We start from the raw sequence: 21,672 nt of genomic DNA on the forward strand, positions 1-21,672 counted from the left end.
CTCTCTCTCTCACACACACACACACACACACACACACACACACACACACACAGACATTTGTCTATCAATCCACAGGAACAAAGGAATATCCTAAAGGCCCGCTCTTCTACCTCTCAGACTGTTCACAACACACACAAACACACTGGCACATTGTGTCTATCATCTGCACAGGTCGTCTTTAGTCTGTCTGGCTTCACTATGCGGCTGGTTAGCCGTGTATAATTAAAAAGAATCTTTAATCTGGTGGCTGTATGCAGCTATTATCAGTTAACCCTTAGAGGCTCCCTGCTGCTCCCCCACACCATTTAAAACCACATGTGAGGGAACCTTTCCTGCTTTGAAGTGAATGTTGACAACAGCTTCTGCTTTAGCTGTAATAGTGCCACTCCTCTGCCACTGAGCTGGAATGCAGATCTTATAGCGCTGGAAAAAAATGAACTGAAAAATTTAGAATTAATCTATTATCTCTGTTTACATGTAGCGGCTGATAAATAAATAATAAAAAGCCAGAATTATTTCAGATGGCGTCTGTCAGTGTGCTGATGCTGAAGAGAATGTACAAAACCCAACATAGTAGGAGTGAGTGATTATTGAGATAATAAACAGGCCTGCTTGGAATGTGTGCCCGCAAAACAAAAAACTCAAACACAAATATCTGAATACAAAAATTCGAGGGAACCTTTCCTGCTTTGAAGTGAATGTTGACAACAGCTTCTGCTTTAGCTGTAATAGTGCCACTCCTCTGCCACTGAGCTGGAATGCAGATCTTATAGTCAAAAAAAAAAAAAAAAACAGGACTGAAAAATGTAGAATTAATCTACAATCTTAATTTAAATGTAGCGGCTGAGAAATAAATAAATAATAATAAAAAGGCTAGAATTATTTCAGATGGCATCTGTCAGCGCGCTGATATTGAAGAGAATGTACAAAATCCAACATAGTAAGAGTGAGTGATTACTGAGATAATAAACAGGCCTGCTTGGAATGTGTGCCCGCAAAACAAAAAACTCAAACACAAATATCTGAATACAAAAATTCTCTCTCTCTTCCTTTCATTTATTTTTTCTCATTATAACTGCATACTGAAAAAAGTTCCATTCCTTTTTGTGAGCTTTGAAATACCAAAGGACAAGGAACAAAACCTGTGAAGATTTAATTTGTTTTTCCTCATTATAATAGCATACTGAAAAAGTTTTGAAAAAAGTATGTGAAAAAACAAACATTCAAATTAAATAAGTTTAAGCAAAACTTCAGCTACCCAGGTTTTTTAATTTTTTTCCTATTGCTTCCTGTCTCTTTTGTATTATATGCTGTCCAATTAAGGTAAACTCCTATTAATACATATATAAATAAATATAAATACACTATATAGTATTATATAGAAAAGATAATATAAATATAATTGTATATATTATATAATAACATACATAATATTATATTTTTTTATTATATATTTTATTATTATTTGTTTATATATTTGAATTCCCTCCTCTGATTAATATATTTTATCAAATAAATTAATCAAACCTATTCCAAGTTTCCCTGATTTCCCCCATAATCAGCTTGGGGGGGGGGAAATGGGAAAAGGTGTACAGATTCCGTCTAGGAATGAGAAAAGTGGATGAGAAGTGGCGCTTGCCAGAAGAAGGTGAGAGATGGAGAGCAAGAGATCTGTGTGATCCAGCCGGTGCTGGCAGGAGAAAGAGGGGAGAGGGGGGACGGGTGGGAGGAAGAGAGGGGGAGGACAGCGGAAGACAGCCACGTGGAGGTTTCTCTCAGTAGAGTAGCAAGAGGAAGCGGAGCCCTGGGGTTAGATAAGTAGAACCAGGCCTGTACAATGACAGAGTGTTTGAACTGGCGGTCTGCTTTAAAACACAGGAAGCGACCGTCGGCACAACAATGGCCTTACACGGACAAACAGCATCTCTGTCCGTTGACAAACAGAGCTCAGTGTGCCTATCTCTCTCTGTCTCTCTTAGCCGAGCGGTGTGAGGAGGGAGAACGAGATCGGAGCTAATAAACTCTTGTTTGCTGTGATATGAGAGACAGCATATGAGCGTCATAATGGGATTCTCATAGAGAAAGAGTTGTTTAATCTCAACGGGAATTTTTCCTCAAACACACCGTAGCCTTGCCTCTCCTCAGTATCTAAAGTTCACGCTGACCTTTGAGGGAATCATTCTTCTCTTGATGCTTGAGCATGTGTGAATACAATAAGATGAGCCTGCCTCCACCTGTGTGTTCTCCTCCCTGCGTCGCCTCAGCTAACATCGTACCAGACCCAGAGTGCAGGAATGCCTGGAACCAAGCCAAGTCTGTGCTAGAGATCATCCGTCAACCCAGTCCAGATCGTCCCTGAGTCCAGCCTGGGAATTTACAGCTGCCGTCGCAAAACACAGCCCAGAGAGAGACAATAGCACCTAATACACATGCACACACGTACAGGCCTTTGAAATCTCAACTGAGCATGCAGCTGTAATAATAAGTATTACGTGTAAGAGACATATGAGCTTGGAGGACAAAGAACAGTCTCTCCTGACAACCTCCTGGACAAAGAAAGCCTTTTTGTGCTCTAGCCTCATATACACGGACATATTTCGTCATTATGGGGAGCTCAGGCAAAACAAAAGACAAGGAAATTGAAAAGGGAAAGTGATTAATCACATATCGATATCATTTCGTAGATCATAAACTTTGATCTTAAAAATTATTTTTAAAATATTTGTTCATAACATTATTATTATATTATTTTTTTATAAATGATTTTTATATTATATTTCTTGGGCTAAAAAACATTTATTTACAGAAAATAAAAGTATCCATTTTCTCTCCATTTAATGACTTGAGATAATAAAGATTTCTCACATACTTTTTTTCTTTCCTACAGGAAGCCATCCAGAATTACAGCTGACTGTAATGGCATGAGGGCGAATAAAACAGTGAGCGGAACTGTCAAGGTGACTGGCTCTTTGTAAACAGGTCAGCGGAAGCCGAATCACTTGGCTTGATAAATACCGATTCTAAGAACAACCAATGCAGGCTTGCCTTCCTGTTGGAGGCGGTGGCTTTTAGGCCTACATGGTCTTATTTGTGCGGCTTTACTTGTCTTACATAAGTAACACATTTTCTCTTTCAGATCAAGATTTACTTCGACATTTGTGTTTAATTGTTCCTAAGCCTCTCCTTCAATCTCTGATGGCGCTTTTAAGTTCGTGCTTAAGTCACATAACAGTAATCCGGTCCCTGGACGGAATTAGTTGCCATATGAAATTTCTCAACAAGAGGCTTTTGGCTAAAGGAATAAATAAGAAGTAAAACCTTGAGCTTGAAGTTTGGATAAGCCTCTAACGCTATAATCGAAACATCTGTTATCTTTAAAACAAGTGACATTGTAATTCCCGAAAAGACAAAGACTCAATCTCTTCATCTCTCTGAATTCTTCGTAAAAATGTGATGAAACGGAGAGAAGGGCAATTTAAAAGTGGTTTGATTTGGGCAACGCAAAGTGTCAAACTCCCGAGAAAACCAGAACTGATTTTCTAAGCCAACGCTGTATTGGGTTACAGGCCCAATGGTTTTATTTGGACCCCATTCAGTCCCATTTACAGAATCCAGTCATGTGATCAGTTACATCATCAATAATTGTCTAAAACGCCGCTTACCATGTGAGCCAAAACAGTAGCGCTTTGATGGGGAAGCTGGCTCTTTAAACCACGCACACACTCCACACTAACAGCGGGGAAACCCAATCCTTGCATGCTGTTTCACCACTCAACTTTTACGTCTTCTACATGAAGGCTGAAGAGCTTGTTTGGAGTACTAATTAACTCAAAGCTGTTGTATATTAAGAGCACTGGGCTTTTTTTTGTTGTTGAGCTAGCTCTAATGAAAACAGAGTGCCAGGGAACTGCATTAGCAAGCCGCCTCCTCTCGCTTCCCATTGCATCCTACTCTTGTCTTCCGACTTCTTCTTCTTTACGACAAGCTGTGGCCTCTGGAGACAGAAGTTAAATGGGTCACATAGGGAGGCAATGGTAATGATTTATATGGAAACAAAGTCAGAGAAGATAAAAAGCATGATAAGAGAGTACACATCCTAAGCCTGACTTTCTTAGTGTCTCTGTTTTTGGTGGTGTTCTGGTATAAACATCTGTGATTACAGTGTAACAGCCATTAAATGCAGCAGATGGAGACTGTCTTTTCTGTTATAATCTTGGACAAGAAAAGGGGGATCATAGCTCCATAAACTACAGTCGAGATATTTTTCAAAAAGTCTTCAATGTCACATGATCCTTCAGAAATCCTTATAATATGCTGATTTGATGCGAGATAAATATTTCTTATTATTACTGATTGTCCTGCTTAATATTTCTTTGGAAACTGTGATACTTTTTTCAGGACTGACAATCTTTGATTAACATTACTTATTTGAAATATTTTGTAGCATTATAAATGTCTGTCACTGCGCAATACAATGTGACAGTTAACATAATGCTACACCTCTATTTGTACTTTGACAACAGCTTAGTTAGTCATGCTACTGGAAAAAAAATATCTTATGTTAACATAGCAACTTCAATTAGCTACTCCTCAGTGCACTGCAGGAATGACAGTATAGCATAGCCCAGATGCTCAGGATGAGCTCCGTCACTAGTTGAGAATATCCAAGCCCAGCAGCCTCCACTCCTAAAGGTAATTAAACTGTTCACACGAACTCTTACTCCACTGCTACCGACTGAACACACAGCAAGCATGTAGGGGCCTGTCTACTGGAAAGCGAAGAGTGGTACTTCTCACACACCCAGCGTGGTAGAGTGGTAGTAGCACAGTGGCTAGTTCTGCGGGGCTCTTCAACAGCGCGCGCCTTTAACAGATTGGCCTTTCTCTTGAGAAGTGCACTTGAAAGAGGTTTTACTGCCGAGCTATAAATCTGTCATGCTTCGGGCTGTGTAAATAAGACAGCGGTTTGTTTTTACCTGACACATCTAAGCAGAGAGAGAAAGAAAGGCTGATGGTTAACCTCACAATGATAGGTAGAGCACTGAGAAGAAAACCGGCCTGGATTCCTTTCTGAGGGCCTCAAGCTCAGAGCTTTTGAAGTGGAAGTCAAACGTAGAGGAAGATATGAGATGTGAAATAGAGAGTGAAAAGTGAGGACTGAGAAGTAAAGAATGAAACAAGTGTGTAAAATGTGAGAGAAGACCAGCTGACATAATGGTGCATTGGGTGTGAATCTGGGAGAGAAAAGAGGAGTGGGGAACATTGTACCTGTCTCCAATGAATGTGCAAAAGCAAGTGGGAAAAAAAGAAGAGAAGGAAGAAAGTATGTCCAGGCACAGGCTACTCTTGTTGCCCTTGGCTTTTATGTGTGTACGGTGTGTGTAAAAGACCTTGACCACTGCCACTGACCAGCTTGTGTACATCCATGTCTGCGACTGGGTGGTCCGCTAACCTTGCTTGATGGAGCACCACATACCACACAAGCCAATGGCTCTCTCACTCACAAACACTCATTCTTATGCTGCATCTTTTCCTCCTCTTTCTTCACATATACGTCAAACATATTTATGGTGCTCTTGTAAGCATTCTCTTTATTCTCCCTCCTTTCCATTTTTTCATTTCACATAATTGCTTAACGGAGAGGGGAAAAAGCCCAATCCACTTTGTGGTGAGAAAACTAATTTGGGTGACCACAGTGTGTACTTTGCAACTAATCCAATTCAATTATTTTTAAGCAAAGAGCAAACTTTCAATGAGCCTATTCTTGAAGCACACTTATAAAGAGAGACCTTCAAAAGATCACTCAAACTGACTTAAAGCAAGCAGCAAATATTTGCAAAAGCCAAGTTTTGCACAATTTGTGTGTCAACAAGTTATGTTTACAGGATCATCGGCCGCAATGGAGTTAAGCAAATGAACGCGAAGTGATTTTTCCAATATCGGACAATATGAAACAGGGCTAACAGTAGCGCCTGTGCTCTTTTTCCAAAGCCGCTGCCACGTCACCGTGCTGGGACGGTGTAATTTCAGAGGCATTTATCACTGGCTTTCATGTCTCAAACCCTTAGGGCACTTTTCCACAAAACATGCAAACAGGCACCACTTGGTGTCATTAAGCTTTCTCTCATTTCTGTTTTTTCTCTTCCTTCATTAATTAGGGAGTGATAATTATTCTACCCATCTATAGCCCCTTCCGAATTACCATTGGCCAATTATCCTGATTGGTGACAGTTGTAATGTGATTGATGATAGCTGTAAAAACAAAATAGCGGTTTTTGACAGAATGAAGACATGAAAGCCGAGCTTTTTCCCTTCCTTCATTAATTAGGGAGTGATAATTATTCTACCCATCTATAGCCCCTTCCGAATTACCATTGGCCAATTATCCTGATTGGTGACAGTTGTAATGTGATTGATGATAGCTGTAAAAACAAAATAGCGGTTTTTGACAGAATGAAGACATGAAAGCCGAGCACTGACCTGGATCTGCTGCTGGAGGAGATTGATTTTGTGCTGTTGCTGCAGAAGTTGCTGCTGTTGTCTGGCAATCTGCGAAAGCAAAATGATTTGTTTAGTTGAACATCGCTAGAAACCTTCAACCTAAAGCATTAAAGAATGTATGTTATCATAGTCTATGAGAGAGCAACTCGATTTATTGTACTATGTATTCATGCAGACAGATAATATATGCAATCAGAGCTTGTGGGTAACATCTCTCGTCCACCAATTGAACCTAATGACTGTAATCAGAGGACTGCTAATGTGTATTATACCCAGCTCCAGGCCTGGCTGGGGTGATGCGCCGCGGGGTGAAAGACTGGCATGTTTATGCAACCTAGGAGTGGTCGGGTCTGCCCAAGGGTGGGCTCTTAAGCGCATTGCATCCTCCCTCTCTCTCAATTTCTCCCAGCCCCTGCAGACTCCCCCGTTCCTCCTCCTCAGTTAGCCTGACAGCCTAGGTTTAAGTGTCATTTAATTTTCATTTTCAAATATAATTACAAAGTGTTCACTGTAAGATATCACCCGTCTGCAAATGTGTCAGGATTAATTTGTGCTGGCTTCTTCACTAGTGTCAACAGTTAATTACTGTGTCGTGTCTGGATGGCTAAATGACATCCTAACTTCAGGCTCCCCCCTTCCTCCCTCCCTCTTTTTCTCTTTCTCTCTCTACTATCCTCTCCCTCCATTTTGTTTGTCATTAATGGGAAGGGATGCATTTTTGGACATTTGCAAAACAGTACATTCTTCAAATAACTGTTTATTAAAATCAGCTGAGCATACACTGAATATACAATCCTCATAAAGTTGAACATTAATGTGGAGAGTCGGGTGACATTAATATGATGAATTAGAAAACGTGCATCCATTTCAGGTAAATGCAGACAACATTAATATGCACCTATTCATCTGCATAATAAATTGACAGCAATTATATGGTTTCGCTATAAAAATAGTGAAGATGTAGATGGATCTTGTGCGACATTAACGGAGCTCATGAGCTGCTGACGCGTTCAGTACACCTCATTTGCTTGATCTACACATGCCTTTCGTGCAAAGTTTGATCTAATAGTGATCAATTTCCCTACCAATTTACATGCTTCCATATTTTATCAGTTATATACAATAACAGTAACTCTGTGTTTCCGTCTTCAAGATGACAGAACCCGATTTATCAAGGACTGAAACATCAAGCCATAAACTAAATTAAAATATCCAATCGCTAAATAGAAGAACTCACTCCCTATTTAAAAGCAAATAAAAGCAATCTTGTTTTAAGTGCCTCCTCTGATAAATGAGGCTGCAAAATGAGAATACGTGATGCATGGCTGATAATATCTTCATTAGACTGGCTTTAAACACAACAACTGGATTCATAGGACATATACAATATGAAGCCAGTAAGAGATTTGAATGTGTATTTGAATTGGAATGGCAAGAAAAGGAATTCACTGAATTGTAATTCAAATATGCATTCTGAGAAATAAAGTTATTTCACACAGGTCCACAAACGTTAATTTAAAAAAAAAATAACTATGATGAAACTAAATTCTACAGGTGAAATTTCAAATATATGCAACTTTTTTCAAAACATTTACACTGAAATTCAAATATTGTCCTGACTAATTTTGCAATTCTAGTTAAAAATTACAGTCTAAATTTCTTCGAATTTTTATTCATTTTCATTCTACTTCTTTACAATCCAAATTTAAACTGCACTTTGCTACCTCAATTCCAATTACATTCAAATTGTTTCTGAATTTAATTCTCAATGGCGCTCCACCCTGGTTTGCACATTCTCACCTGCTCTTGCTGTTGGCGTGCCAGCTCCATTTGCTGACATTGTTTCTCCATCTGTGAGGCGGCCAGTTTCTTCTGCTCATCATGGGCAGCCAGGAGCTGCTCTCGAAGGCTGATGAGCTGTGTGATCATGGTGGAGAGCTGTCGCTCCTTCTCTGCGAGACTTTCTGGAGTACCTGCAACAGAACACATGTAGTCAAACACAAGGAACCAAAAGGTAAAAGAGAAAAAAAAGGTCTTCTCTCCATGACCCTGTGCACTCTCTCAGCGGTGAGAAAAAAAGTTTTACATCTCATGTTACATCACCTCTTAAATATAGTCTCTATGAAGGCAAAGGTCAGTTTTCCTAGAGACAGAACAGCAAACAAAGCAAGTAGTGGAAAACAGAGCCTTGTTAATTGATCTACGCTTCGGAGAAATAAAATTCCCACAATCGAGAAGTTCCAGGAATCAGCAAGTTTTTTTTTTCCCTGAGAGGACAGGACAGAGCTAGCAAATGGTGGGCATCAAAACAGCTACAGTACGTCTCAGTCCTGAATTCCTGAAGACCACAGAAGGCGGTCCGGGAGGGAAACTCTAGCTCCTTCAAAACCAAGAATGGTATCATCCAAATAGCCTGATAATGGAAAGGCTTCATTAAAAGTGCGAAGGTCGCAAGTCCTGCTCTCTCTTTCCACTTTTGGTGATCGCAGCTTCTTGGAGAGATGGTGAGGAATGGAATTGTTCCTATTAAATAAGAGGAGCTGTCACAAGATGAGTGAAGGTGGCAGATTAGCGATAGACGATACAGGGCAAGTGTGTGTGCGACAGTTGCACGACTGGAGGCGCTGCCATGTAATGACTGCTCTCAATTCTCATTAAGGGAGGAGCAGACACAAACACCTCGGAGCTGACGTGCCTCTCGCAAACAGGGTCACCGTCACCTCTGTATCCTCTCATTATCTCACCCGCACGCATCAAACAGCGTAATCACACCAGACAATGTGCATGCATTCTGCACGTCCTCCCATGAGGCCGCGCTGTACCTTTAGCTAATCAAAGCTAAGTGATCTTGCCTCCGGACAGTAACCTGCTGCTCCATGAGAACAGTACGATCGGCTTGGCTAGCGGCCAGCTCAGTGTTAAATTCTTTCCTGGGTGTCTTCCTGTGCTCCCCTGGCCACATCTGTCTTGAGTTTCTCCGAAGGGGCTCCCTGGGGCCCGCTCTAGTTCAACTATTTTAATTTGACTAAACACACTGATTTATTTTATCTCTCCGATGAGGAAGGCCGTTTGTCTTAATAGGGCCTGTCAACCTCCAGCCCCCATTCAGAGCAATTTACTGGCTGGGCTTGCGCGGTGGCGATGAAGGAGAGAGGCTACAATTCTCCATTTACCCTCCCTCTCAAAAAAGGCACCTAAAAAGCGCCCATTCACTGCTACTGCATGTGGTTTCCATGGGCTTGAATTGACTTTTTATTCAGCCGACTACACTTGTTGTGAATGGCTTATCTGTAAAATTGATACATTTGCTACCGATTTTATTAACCTTTGGCTTGTGCCATGAAGGGCCATATTTAGTGGCCGCTGCTGTCGGGACTGACATCTGCCCCCGTGCATGCTCAAAAAGAGAAAGGGAGAAAGAATCAGAAGGAGATGGGGGCGGCAGAGCATCTCTCAATGGACGAAGGGAGAGACACTTCACCAAGTCAGAAGGGCTGTTGGATGTCAAATAGCATAACTTGCTCCTCCTCCCAAAAGAGTATCTTAGGGGCCTCTGGGGGAGGACAGGACTCATATCCTACTGAGGGGCAAACATCTGGACTCAATTCTGCCCACTCAGGAGCTCTCCAACAACCCTCCAACTCAATCACACATTTCAATCACAAAATCAGCCGTGCTTGATTCTACTATACAACAGTCCCATAAGGTTAAACACCGTAATTATCATTTTATGTATTATTGTGTGTAGAATTATTGTATATATGTTGTAACCGAGCACACACACGTGTTATAGTAGCCGAGTTTTACAGAGGGGCCACAGTCTGCGGAGGGCCCAGCACAGGTTCTTGTGTGCAGAGTGCTGGTCTGCACAAACACCAACAGAATACTAACAGAGGCTCCATTGTTTCGTCTCCGGCTCGATTGTCCAGAGCTCACCCCAACCACCCCACCCCGCTACCAAAATGTCTTCCCGCTTTTCTCTCACTCTTGTTTTCCCCTCCTCAGATTTCTTCCCTGTTCTGGTCCTATCTCATTGTTTTCTGACTATAACAGTAACTTCCCAGCATATTATGGAAAGTTGACTGTTTTAGAAATAAGTGCACTAGAATACCAAACAATATCTTGTCTAGGCCAAAAAATAAGCTGACATTTAACAATATTATGCAAGGCATTGTGTAAAAAAAGATTGCTTTATTTAATGATTTATATGCTTTATTTTTTAATTATGATTTTTTTTACTATATTTATATTTATTATACTATATAATCTAACATTTATTTGTAATTATATAATTAGTGTAAAATATTACATTTATATATATATATATATATATATATATACACACATACATGTAAATATATATGTATATATTCAAATAATACACAAATAAATAATATATAAATATAAATAATAATAAAAAAATATTTAAAAAAATACTAACACAAATATTAAATATGAAAAAAAAAATTATAATGCACAGTTTAATTCTCATAAATATATATTTCCATATAAAATAAATATATACATAAATATACTATATATGCAGTTATTTATTTACTTACATGGATAAAAGTCAATTGTGAGAATTAAATGAGAATAGTGTATTTTGGTAGTCCTGTTTTGGTATAGAAAATCTTGTTCCTCCTGCGATGAATTATAGAGCCCTTTTAAAAGCAGATAAAAGTTTTATTGGCGGGGGAGCTTGGGGGAGCTCAGCCTGTATCTGTCTACAGAGCGCTGACAAAGAGAGCAGTGGTGCATATTGCATTGCTCTTAACAGCAGAGAGTCTGGCTGCTCTTGTAAAGGTGTCTCATTGCATTCTCATTCTGACTTGACATGGTCTGGCCAGGAGATGCTAAATAATGAGAGCAGGTTAGGTTTGTCTAATTAATCAACGAGGACATAAGATTCCACTCAGGACCTTTGGCTGAGGAGGAAACAGAAAGAATGAGGGAGAATATGCTAGAGAGACGACGTCAACAGAACATTTACCTTCCTCTCCCTTCACTGTCACAAACCAGATTGGATGACATTTTCCACAATGCCCAACTCGAATACCGGAGAGAAACAACTGTGACTGCAATGAATGAGCGAGAGAGGGGGCTGTCAAAGAGAGGGGCCACCAGATAAAAGACACTTTGTAGGGGTGCGATTTGTTCTGTCCAACAGCCATTCTGCCACCCCAGGCCAACCCAGCCCCCCTTCCCCTCTAATCAAGCAGTCCCTAATTTGAGTTCCAAGTCCAGCACCAAGGGAAGAGAGGGCAGCTTGTTACTTTGAAGAGTCCCAAGTGAATATGAGAGATAAAAGATCCAGGCACACACTAGGAAGAAAAAGGAAAGGGGGCGAAAGAGGGAAAGACTCTATTCTTTTCTCTTCCTTTGGTTAGGACAGCTGAACCATTATGACTAAATCTGAATGACTTTTTTCCCTCCCTAATGTCCGAATACTGGAATTTCTTTGTCTCTCCATCAGTTGGCTTTTGTGGATGCTCCAATATGCTGCGAGCCCATCCTAAGTAAATTAAGAGGGCTCTAAAAGCAGCGATTGTGCCCAGGCCGGGTCCGGACGAGGACTGCGCATAGCTGGCGTGCCTTACATGGCTGGCGGCTCGGGGCTGTGAAAAGGTATATTCCCTCATCTGACCCAAAAACACACACACACACACACACACACAAAAAACCCAACAACAGTCACTCTGATGGTTATTTTATGTAAAGAATCCATCTATTGTCAATACCAAATAAGAGAGTTCACGTTGAATAAAAAGGAATGAAAAAACTATCTGATTGTGTTTTGTCAGTGACCTCAAAGTTAGCACGGTTAAATCACTATTAAGACTAAAGAACCTTGTTGCATCTAAAGACAAGACCCAAGGGTAAAGATCAAACTAAATCAAAGATTAAAGACTGAGAACACACACAGGCACACACAAAATCATTATAACTCTGCTCAACTGACATTTATATGAACCTACACATGCAAATAAACACAAGAACTGCATGAAAACACAAACAATTAAACAGCAACTGAAAAAAAAAAACACAACACATAAAAATATAAAAACTTTACATTATGAATAAATAATTACATGTAATTTGTAAAATAAAAACTGAAAAATAATATGTAAATATAATATATAAAATATACACATAATAATATGAATTTATATTTAATTTATGTAATAATAATAATAATTTAACATTAAAAAGCATCATTTTGATTAATATGGCATTAATAAAATGTATTCCCTTTCTCCTGAACTGAGACCGTATGACCAGTAGCTGTTACCTGGCCTGCTGCCCCATGCAATGATTGAAACCCTGCTGATCCTGCCAGTAAAACTTCATTAACTAGCATGCACTAGGACCTGCTAGCACATGTAAGCATATGGCAGCTCAAATCATCAATTCAAAAACCCTTTCAATACTGCATTAAAATTTAGCATAATGCAAATTTACAGCTCTTGTCCAGGCTATAAAGAGAGGGTGGACGTCTTGTCCTTAATATTCACTAGTGCCAAACTGGATACAGCATCATGAGCATTTAAATATAATTAGCTGTGCATGTTAGCAAGTACACACTGGAAAAAGAATGGCTTTGAAACTATTTTCACTCAGAAATTGCTAGTAAATTTCACAAATAATTACAAAGAAATGCAAGTACAGTAAAACATTGAATGAAATGTGAAATTTTGAAGTAGAAAGCCTGATATAGTATTTTCTTGTACAACATACTCAAATAATCTTTGTTTTATTTATTTCGAAAATTATTTGTTTTATAGTGTAGACTTCAAAATAAAATTTTACACCCCTTGCATTTTTGGCCAATTTGATAATGCTCTTAGCAAACAAAACACAGTATTCAAATATATTCTGATTAATTAATTTACAAATAAGTATGTGTGTGTGAGACAGAGTGAGTGTGTGCGAGAGGGAGAGAGAGAGAGAGAGAGAGATGGCAGAATACGGAATGTACTCGAAGTATGCGAAGTAAATTAAAACACACTCCATTACATCTCAGTACACACTCTCAACAAGGATTTTTTTCCCCCTCCCATCTCAAAAACACTTGATTGACACCAAAAGTCAACAGAGTGGCTCTTAAACAGAGACACACTTCATGTTCTTGACGTTCATGGGGCACTTTAATGCCGACTAATAATCTAATGACGACAGCACCGATGCTCACGAGTGCAATTAAGATAATGCAAGAGCCCTGCTCTTCTCCCAGCATCCTCAGCATCACACAAACCTCTTCATTAAAGAGTCCTACCGAGATAACAGCTCAACCTGACCACATAACACACACACACACACACACACAGACAGATGCGGGACAGAGAGCTCTGCCAATGTTCCTCCTATCACCGCTGAGAATGAAGTCGATCTTGAACACATACTTTTAAAATCACCCATTCATCACTCACTTAGATGCCTTGACCTCTTCCTGTTTTATTATTATTATCATTAGAGAGAATAAAAACCCTGATTAGACTCAACAATCACTCAAGGCCTAATTGTTCTCGTGCTTGTGTGCATGTGCAGAAAGACTTCGTTAGTAGCAATGTACATCCCCTTAGGACCCTGGGGCTTCGGGAGGAGAGGAGACAGAGCCCAGAGACTCTACTGTAGTCGAAAATCCAGCGTGACACGCGCTAAAGCGGCCCGGGCATGGCCCTGCCAGCTCTTAAACGGCATTACACGGCCGTGAGCAGAACATTAGCTCTGTGACCCACCCTCCGATAAACATGGGAGTACACCGAATTAAACCAGTGTTTGCTAGTGGCAGACATCACGCAAAGATGTTTCTAATTTGTGAATAATCGCTTTATTGGGTTTCACCACCTATGTAGCCCAGGACTAAAGCTTGTAACAGTGTAGGACATTGTGAATCTTCTTAATAAATGAAAATATTTGCCTAGCAGGAAAGCTTAAATGCATGCCCTGTGGTTTAGTGAAGTGATTTTCCTCAGGTCTGAACAGTGTGTGTGTGTGTGTGTGTCGGGCTGCTTCGAAGGCTGTCTTCCCCTCAACGCGCTCCTGTTCACAAGCACTTTCAATAACACCATGTGAGGAGAGGCAGCAAACAAGGTGTGCCTTTCTACAGCCAAACACCACAAGCTAAATTCCTCAATTCATTAGGAGAGAAACGGAGCACAGCTTTCCCCGCATTCATCTTGCAAATGTGGCCCAAAGAATAATAATTTACAGTGGCTCATATTTCACTTGTGTACATAAGGGCAAACAGTTTGACTATTGAGAGAAAAATGCAGAGCGTGCTGCTAGAGGATGGGGGAGATGGAGGAACATTTCAGATGCTGTGATGGGTGGAGAAGGTTTCCTCTCTTAGTGAAGTGATTTTCCTCAGGTCTGAACAGTGTGTGTGTGTGTGTGTGTCGGGCTGCTTCGAAGGCTGTCTTCCCCTCAACGCGCTCCTGTTCACAAGCACTTTCAATAACACCATGTGAGGAGAGGCAGCAAACAAGGTGTGCCTTTCTACAGCCAAACACCACAAGCTAAATTCCTCAATTCATTAGGAGAGAAACGGAGCACAGCTTTCCCCGCATTCATCTTGCAAATGTGGCCCAAAGAATAATAATTTACAGTGGCTCATATTTCACTTGTGTACATAAGGGCAAACAGTTTGACTATTGAGAGAAAAATGCAGAGCGTGCTGCTAGAGGATGGGGGAGATGGAGGAACATTTCAGATGCTGTGATGGGTGGAGAAGGTTTCCTCTCTCTCGGTCAGGAACAATGTCTAAAAGGAGTAATGGGAAACGCTTTCGAATCTGGCATAGATCATACATCAGGAAGCTGCCAGAAATGTGTTTTTTTTTGCCTCACTTCAAAACATATTTGTGCTAAAAATTATAAATTGAACAAAATAATTAAATTACAATTAATCTAATATTTGTTTTGTGTTTTTTGCAAACTCTCGTAGTTTTTTTTTTTTAATGTTTAATAAATATTTAATAAAATGCTCTGTCCTTTTCTCCACCCACTATGTTTCAAATCAAATAAACCAAAAAAATAAATGAAGCTTCAAAATAATTTTAACTGTTATAAAATTATTTTACAAATTTGAAAGTACAATAAAATGTACTGAACATAAATCTGTTTTATATAATAATTTAATTGTTAAAATATTTTTATTCATATTTTGAATTATTATTACAATATACAAAAATAATATGATTAATATGATAATATTTATATAATAATTAAGACGATTATGGTGTATTTATATAATAATAGAAACATAAAATACATAAAAGTCATTCATATAAAAATAATTCCTATCTATGAGGATCTGATACTTTTTTAGAAATCCCACAGAACTGAATGAAACTGTAAATTGAATAAATGTGTAAACAGTATAAAAACAGTGTTAACACATTAACTTTAACAGCCCTAGTTTTGACTTTTTTATATATAAAATAATAATTTTTACCTTAATTCATGTATAATGCTTCATGTTTCATACAAATGTTTTTAAATGGAACAGCAATGCATTAAAAAAGTGCCTCACAATGAGGAAAAAAGACTGTTATGTAAAAAATGTTCATGCTTATCCCTGAGTGTCACATCACATACTGTATCTACACTAGCATGGGTTCTCTGCCTTTATTGGAGCCATTAAGAATAAAGTTAATGTTAAATTGAATAATCATGTTTTCAAGTAAATCCAGCTGCTGGAACAATCGGCGCTCTGTACCCTCACACTCCGCTCTCTGTCCAAGAGCGCCTAAGCCAGGTACGAGTCACATCGAAATCACACTCAGCCCTGCCGATCTCTTAAAAAGCTTAAACTTATCTACCAACCACAGGACTTTCTCTCCACAACCATGTAGACGGCACTCAGAAATTGATTAGGCAAAGAGTGAGGGACACCTTTTTCCACGCAGCAGCTCTAGTCACTATTTTCATGCGGTCGCACAATGCTGAGACTTCAAATTTTCTATCCTTTTCTGGGTTTCCAATACTTCGATCTTGCGAGTATAGTTAGATTTCCAGTCATTTTTGTAGCATTTTTAAACAGTCAGGGACACCACTATCGGGTTCAAGGCGATAGAAACAAAACGTCTCGGCGGCAGAAGTGTAGACCTCTGATTCACTAATGAAATCCATTAAAATGACAAAGCCGAATTAAAATTCCACCAGAATATTCATTCGAAATATTTTTGGAAGTTTCCAGCATATGGTACATCAAATAATGAAACAAGGGTGCAGGGGTGCCGATGTCTTTAATTGTATGAAAAATTAAATGTAGCTGAAGTGAATCAAAGCTTCTAATACACATTAAAAAATGGACATCTTAGTTGCACAAGCCGCACCTCTTTGCATTAAATTTGGTGATTAACACTCTCTGGCATATATCTGATGTGTTACTCTGTATTTGTTGATATATCTCTCCCTCTCTCTCTCGCTGACAATCGAGCAGGTACTGCTGTGGTTTGGACGTCCTCCAGACATCCTGCTTCTCCTGCTTTGTGGTTTTGTTTTGCAGATCTCATCTCTCTCTTCGCCGTTCCTCCTGATTGACAGCTGAGCTCAGGTATGAAAACAAACACACCACTCCAGTGGCGGCGGGTGGAAAGTGATCCGTAGCTGACTCCCCTATAAGCCCTGTACCCACTACCGCTGCCGATGTCAACATTAGGCTTAAAGAAAACACATAGGATTCTGCAACACTTAAGAGCACTTAAAAACAAATCTGGCCTGCCTCTCACATTCATGCAGTAAATAGCCTGATACAATTTCATTTTACTAGATAAACTAACTGAACTTGATCTAAACCCAAAAACCGATCTGGTGTGATGACATTGTTTACTTGTTTTGTGCAACAGAGTTGGGCAGGTCTGGACGTGTTGCGGCGTTTTAGAAAACAGGTCTAAGTGTTCTCTGAGTTTCAGCTTTTTTTCCCCACTATCTTTCTCCACTATTGTTCGTCATTCCCTAAAGCAAGGGTTACTTTTTTCAGATCTAAACTCTGCTTCTTACCACAGCGTAGTGTCTCGACAGGTTCACAAGGTGAAAAATATGTAAAGGCTTTAAAGAACACCTGCGGAGATTTCGAAAGCAGCGAGAAACTTCATTTTATTCAGACATACAGTTCAGCGGGGGCAGCGATTCCTAGTCGATTTATTTATCGAACAAAGATCAAAGGCAGGTTTTTATAATGCGGTGACAATGGCACAAAGAACTGTGGGTAGAATGCACAATGCCATCGGTTCAAATATGAGAGTAAAAACAGCAAGGCCAAACAGGCAACAGCTTCCTTTTCATCCTCGTGCCATCTTTTATCCGGCGCTCTCCTCTATTAATTTCGAGCTAGAGGAACGTGTGGCCTTTGTATTGATTTTTTAACCTGACTATTAATGCGCTCTCTGATTTATCATAACACTTTAGATCTTAATCATAAGTTGTGTGTGTTTCTTTTCCAGCTTGGTGCCTTTGTTTGTGTATTAATTAAGCAGACCTTGTGTGTCTCCAACCCTGAGCTTCCTTTTTAATTGCCCGTATTTACATCAGGCCAACTTCAAACGCAGAGAGAGACATTTTGTAAGGGGGAGCACAAAGGAGGCCTTTGAAATGTCTACAGTCATAAGAAATGGCAGGCTAATTAGAAACCTTAGGCTGCTGGTATGATATGAAAAGTAATTCTGTCTGTTTCTCTATAGTCGCCCCGCAGCCTCGCAGGAAATCACGACGGAGGTCACTGGTAGGGTATTATCAACGCCTTCTACCTGTTTTTACCTTTTAAACATGACCTCACCCAAGGCCATTTATCCAACAGAAAAATACCCTGTAATACCCTGTAATTTAAAAACATCTCCTTTCAAAAGGCTAAATCTTTCCTTGCCATTTTCTTCACTGCACTTTGATCTACGGTGCCACATAACGGGGACAGGTACAATTAATCTGGTTTACTGAGATGTGATTTACATTTGAGGGTTCATTAAGGTTATTGCCAATGAATGCACTTATTAGAATGTACGACTGTTTCTTTTTCCCCTGTTCTCTCAGCCCCCCAACCCCCCAACTCGACCCCTCCTCCACCCACAAGCCACAGAGAGTAAGTCTAATCCAATAATCAAAACCAAGGACAAACGTTATTCATAATTCTAAATAGTGCAGGGAAGGAAAAGGGAACCATTAAGCGAGGGAACAAAAAAACAATAACACTTCTCTCCAGTGTTATTACCCTTGAAATCTAAATCCTGCTATTAACTGCCTCCTAAATGTCTTCTCCATTAAAAGTGCCCTGACATACTGATGCTATAACATCGAATATTCTGACTACTATGACACCTGTACCTCATCCAATTATAAAAAACACGTGGCTGTAAAACAAGGGTCAACGTAAAGCTCTGAGGATATGGGGCGGATTGGTGTCGGCAGGAATGGACAACAAACCCTAGTGTGCTAGAGAAAGGGAAGAGAAAGAGAGTTAGAGATAGTGAGGGAGGAGTGCGTGGCTGGAGCCAGGCAGAACTAGTGCGTTATCAGAGAGCCGGTGCAGTGCTGTCTCCTGCTACATAAACACATCTCTGTAACAGCCAGTGCTAAGACCTGCTCATGCAAAAAAAAAAGAAAAAAAAGAAAGTGCATCCCATGAACACCTTCCGTGGGTTTAAACAGTGTATGGGCCGAACTGTCTTCCAATACAATCACACATGCATTATTCTCCCCTTTTCTCTGTTTATAGCAAGCCTACCTTTCCTTTGAAAGTGTTTTCAAACATTATAGAAATGTATCTCACTTGAATACATAGGATTGTATGTATAATTTCCATTCCAGGATCTAAATAACAAAATACAGCTGCCATAATGTGCATTACACTCATATAACAGTCCTTCTGAGGAGAAAGAGTGACTTTTTCGGCCATATTCTGGCACGTGGACCACATAATAGGACTATTCCCTGTCTTAATTTGATGGAAACATATTTGAAAGAGAGTCAGGCTTCTTACCTTTAATTTCTCCTAACAGATCGTCTGTGTTAAGTCGCTCCATCTTCTCTTTCCAGTCTTTAGAAAGGAGGTTCTCCATGCAGGAGGATTCTGAAACACAGGTGACATCTTAGAATTAAACTGAATGCATATACAAAGAGAAAAAAAATCCAGACTTGTGGCAAAGTAGATTTAGTGTCAAACCGTCACATTATGGACATACTTACAGTATAAATACCAATTCAATTTATAAAGTACTGCTTTATTTTAAAAATGCTATCTAAAACGCACATTAGCTATAAAAAGAGAATTATCACAAACATAGTTTGAGTGAAACCCCATAACACAGACGACTGCAGTAAAGAGGCTTTCATACAACAGTGTGCATTGAAATCCTCTGTATCTCTGAAATCCATAGCTTTGAGTATGACCCACAAACCTTGAGCAACAAAACAATTTGTGCTCATAGAGAAAAGAGGCCTCGAAGACAAAGAAAAAAGGGGAAAATCCTTCCCATTTAAAAGACTGGAAGTGTTGAGCAAACAGAAAGAAAAAATTCCGCCTGCTTTTCAGGAAAGTGAATGTTACACATCTGTCTTTCAACAGCCACAGTAAACAGTAAAATGTGTGTTCGAACGACTGGACCATGGTAATAAAGTGAAATTCTATTGAGATCAGTAGCTGAGTGCATTACAGAAGAAAAGTGAGTCAGCTTAGTTCATTAAGAGTATGAGGGGTTATGTCTAAAGGTCATAAAATTGTTTCAATTTCTAAAAGAATAAACACAGCGGGGTTTGTAACTGAATGAAATGCTCTAATGCAATATTTCCAAGTTAGGTCAACTACATTCAGTGGAAGTTTCAAGGTGAATCTGTTTCTACCTACAAGTGTGAAAAGATCTTCTTTATGAAAGATACTAGTTGTTTGTTTTATATTAAAAGGTCAGGTATGGTGTTTCTTAATTTCTCAATCAAGCACATACAGCGAGAAACACAAAGACGAACACACATATATGTGGATAATGTGAGACGTGACCCCTGGACTGTTGAAGGTCAACTGGAGTCAACTGAAGAGGCTGAAACAGTGATAAGAATGAGACGCCGCAAAAAGAAAGACAATAAAGGGGAAGGTAGACGGGGTGAGATGGGCCCGCTTGACAGGCCCCGCACAGCCGGCAATGATGAAAACAATTAACATTTGTCTGGCAGACAATGAATCAGGAGGAGGAATGGCTGTAATCTGCAGAGCTGTGGCCCCGAGGTTGTTGATAAAGAACACACTGTTCAACAGCAAGAGCTTGAAGCTCGCAGCCTGGGTCAGTCTGTTCCCATTGCACAAACACACTCAAACACACATGCACACGGGCGCAGAAACACCCAACCAAATGCAGTGGACAGAAAGAAGAGGAATCGTGTGAAGTGTACAAAAGGCAAAGTTTAAAGTGAGACAGTATATTAATACATCAAGATCAGATCTCTACCTTCTCCAAGCTGAGGAGCTCTTTTTACAGGCCATGACCTCTGAGCAGAGGGGCTGTGGGTCTCATGTTGCCATTTGATGACATCATGGACAGGAAGCGTAGCGTTTGTTCCCTGTGTGAAAGGCTAAAGGGCACGGGGCTAAAGCAGACATTCTTGCATGCTGCTGGCAGCCCTCCGGCACCGTAAGCCGTAGTTAAACCGCTCGTGAAAACAATGGATCATTTGTGAACACACTTTGCCAAACAAAAGGGCACAATTCATGAGAATGGGAATGACTTTGGCTATTCTGTTCTGCGTGCTTTGTGTTGGTGTGCATTGTAGTCATACAGTATCTTGAGGTACTCCAGGCCATAGAACATTCCCAGTGAGTGATATCATCACACTCATGAATATGGTGCGATGTGATCTTCATCTCATGCCATAAAACTTGTTCCCTTTCAGTCGGTCACTCTCGACGTCACGTCGGATGACCGACGAATTGGGAGCTCGCTTAGAGAGACCAATCTACTTCGAGTGTAAACCCCCGGTGGAGCGGTCGGTTGCGATGCACTTGTGTATTAATACCGCCTCCCCTCCCGGGTCTGTAGGTACACGACTGGCCAGCGATGCTTATACGACCTGTGGAGAAGCTGCCTCCGCCTTACACGCTACGGCGTGATTACAAGTGCACCAGGCCAAGGCACTGAGGGACTTGCACGAGGGTGGTCACGACCCGGAAGTTCGCAGAGAACTC

The 21,672-nt window shown here is 40.2% G+C and overlaps 1 protein-coding gene across 1 annotated transcript in view; it reads right to left on the minus strand.

Moving 5' to 3' along the window:
• The window catches only part of LOC107700618 (transcription factor SOX-6-like), an 88,840-nt gene that overhangs the window by 58,205 nt on the left and 8,963 nt on the right, over positions 1-21,672 (minus strand). Inside the window, exons 2-4 of the mRNA XM_016502350.1 lie at positions 19,480-19,569; positions 8,302-8,474; positions 6,481-6,549 (exon numbers count right to left, since the gene is read on the minus strand). Coding sequence (XP_016357836.1) covers positions 6,481-6,549; positions 8,302-8,474; positions 19,480-19,558 — 321 coding nt within the window. The 5' untranslated portion in view covers positions 19,559-19,569. The remainder of the gene's footprint in view (positions 1-6,480; positions 6,550-8,301; positions 8,475-19,479; positions 19,570-21,672) is intronic.

The sequence above is a fragment of the Sinocyclocheilus anshuiensis genome, unplaced genomic scaffold (assembly GCF_001515605.1).
Source record: "Sinocyclocheilus anshuiensis isolate Anshui unplaced genomic scaffold, SAMN03320099.WGS_v1.1 scaffold1099, whole genome shotgun sequence".
Classification (NCBI taxonomy): domain Eukaryota; kingdom Metazoa; phylum Chordata; class Actinopteri; order Cypriniformes; family Cyprinidae; genus Sinocyclocheilus; species Sinocyclocheilus anshuiensis.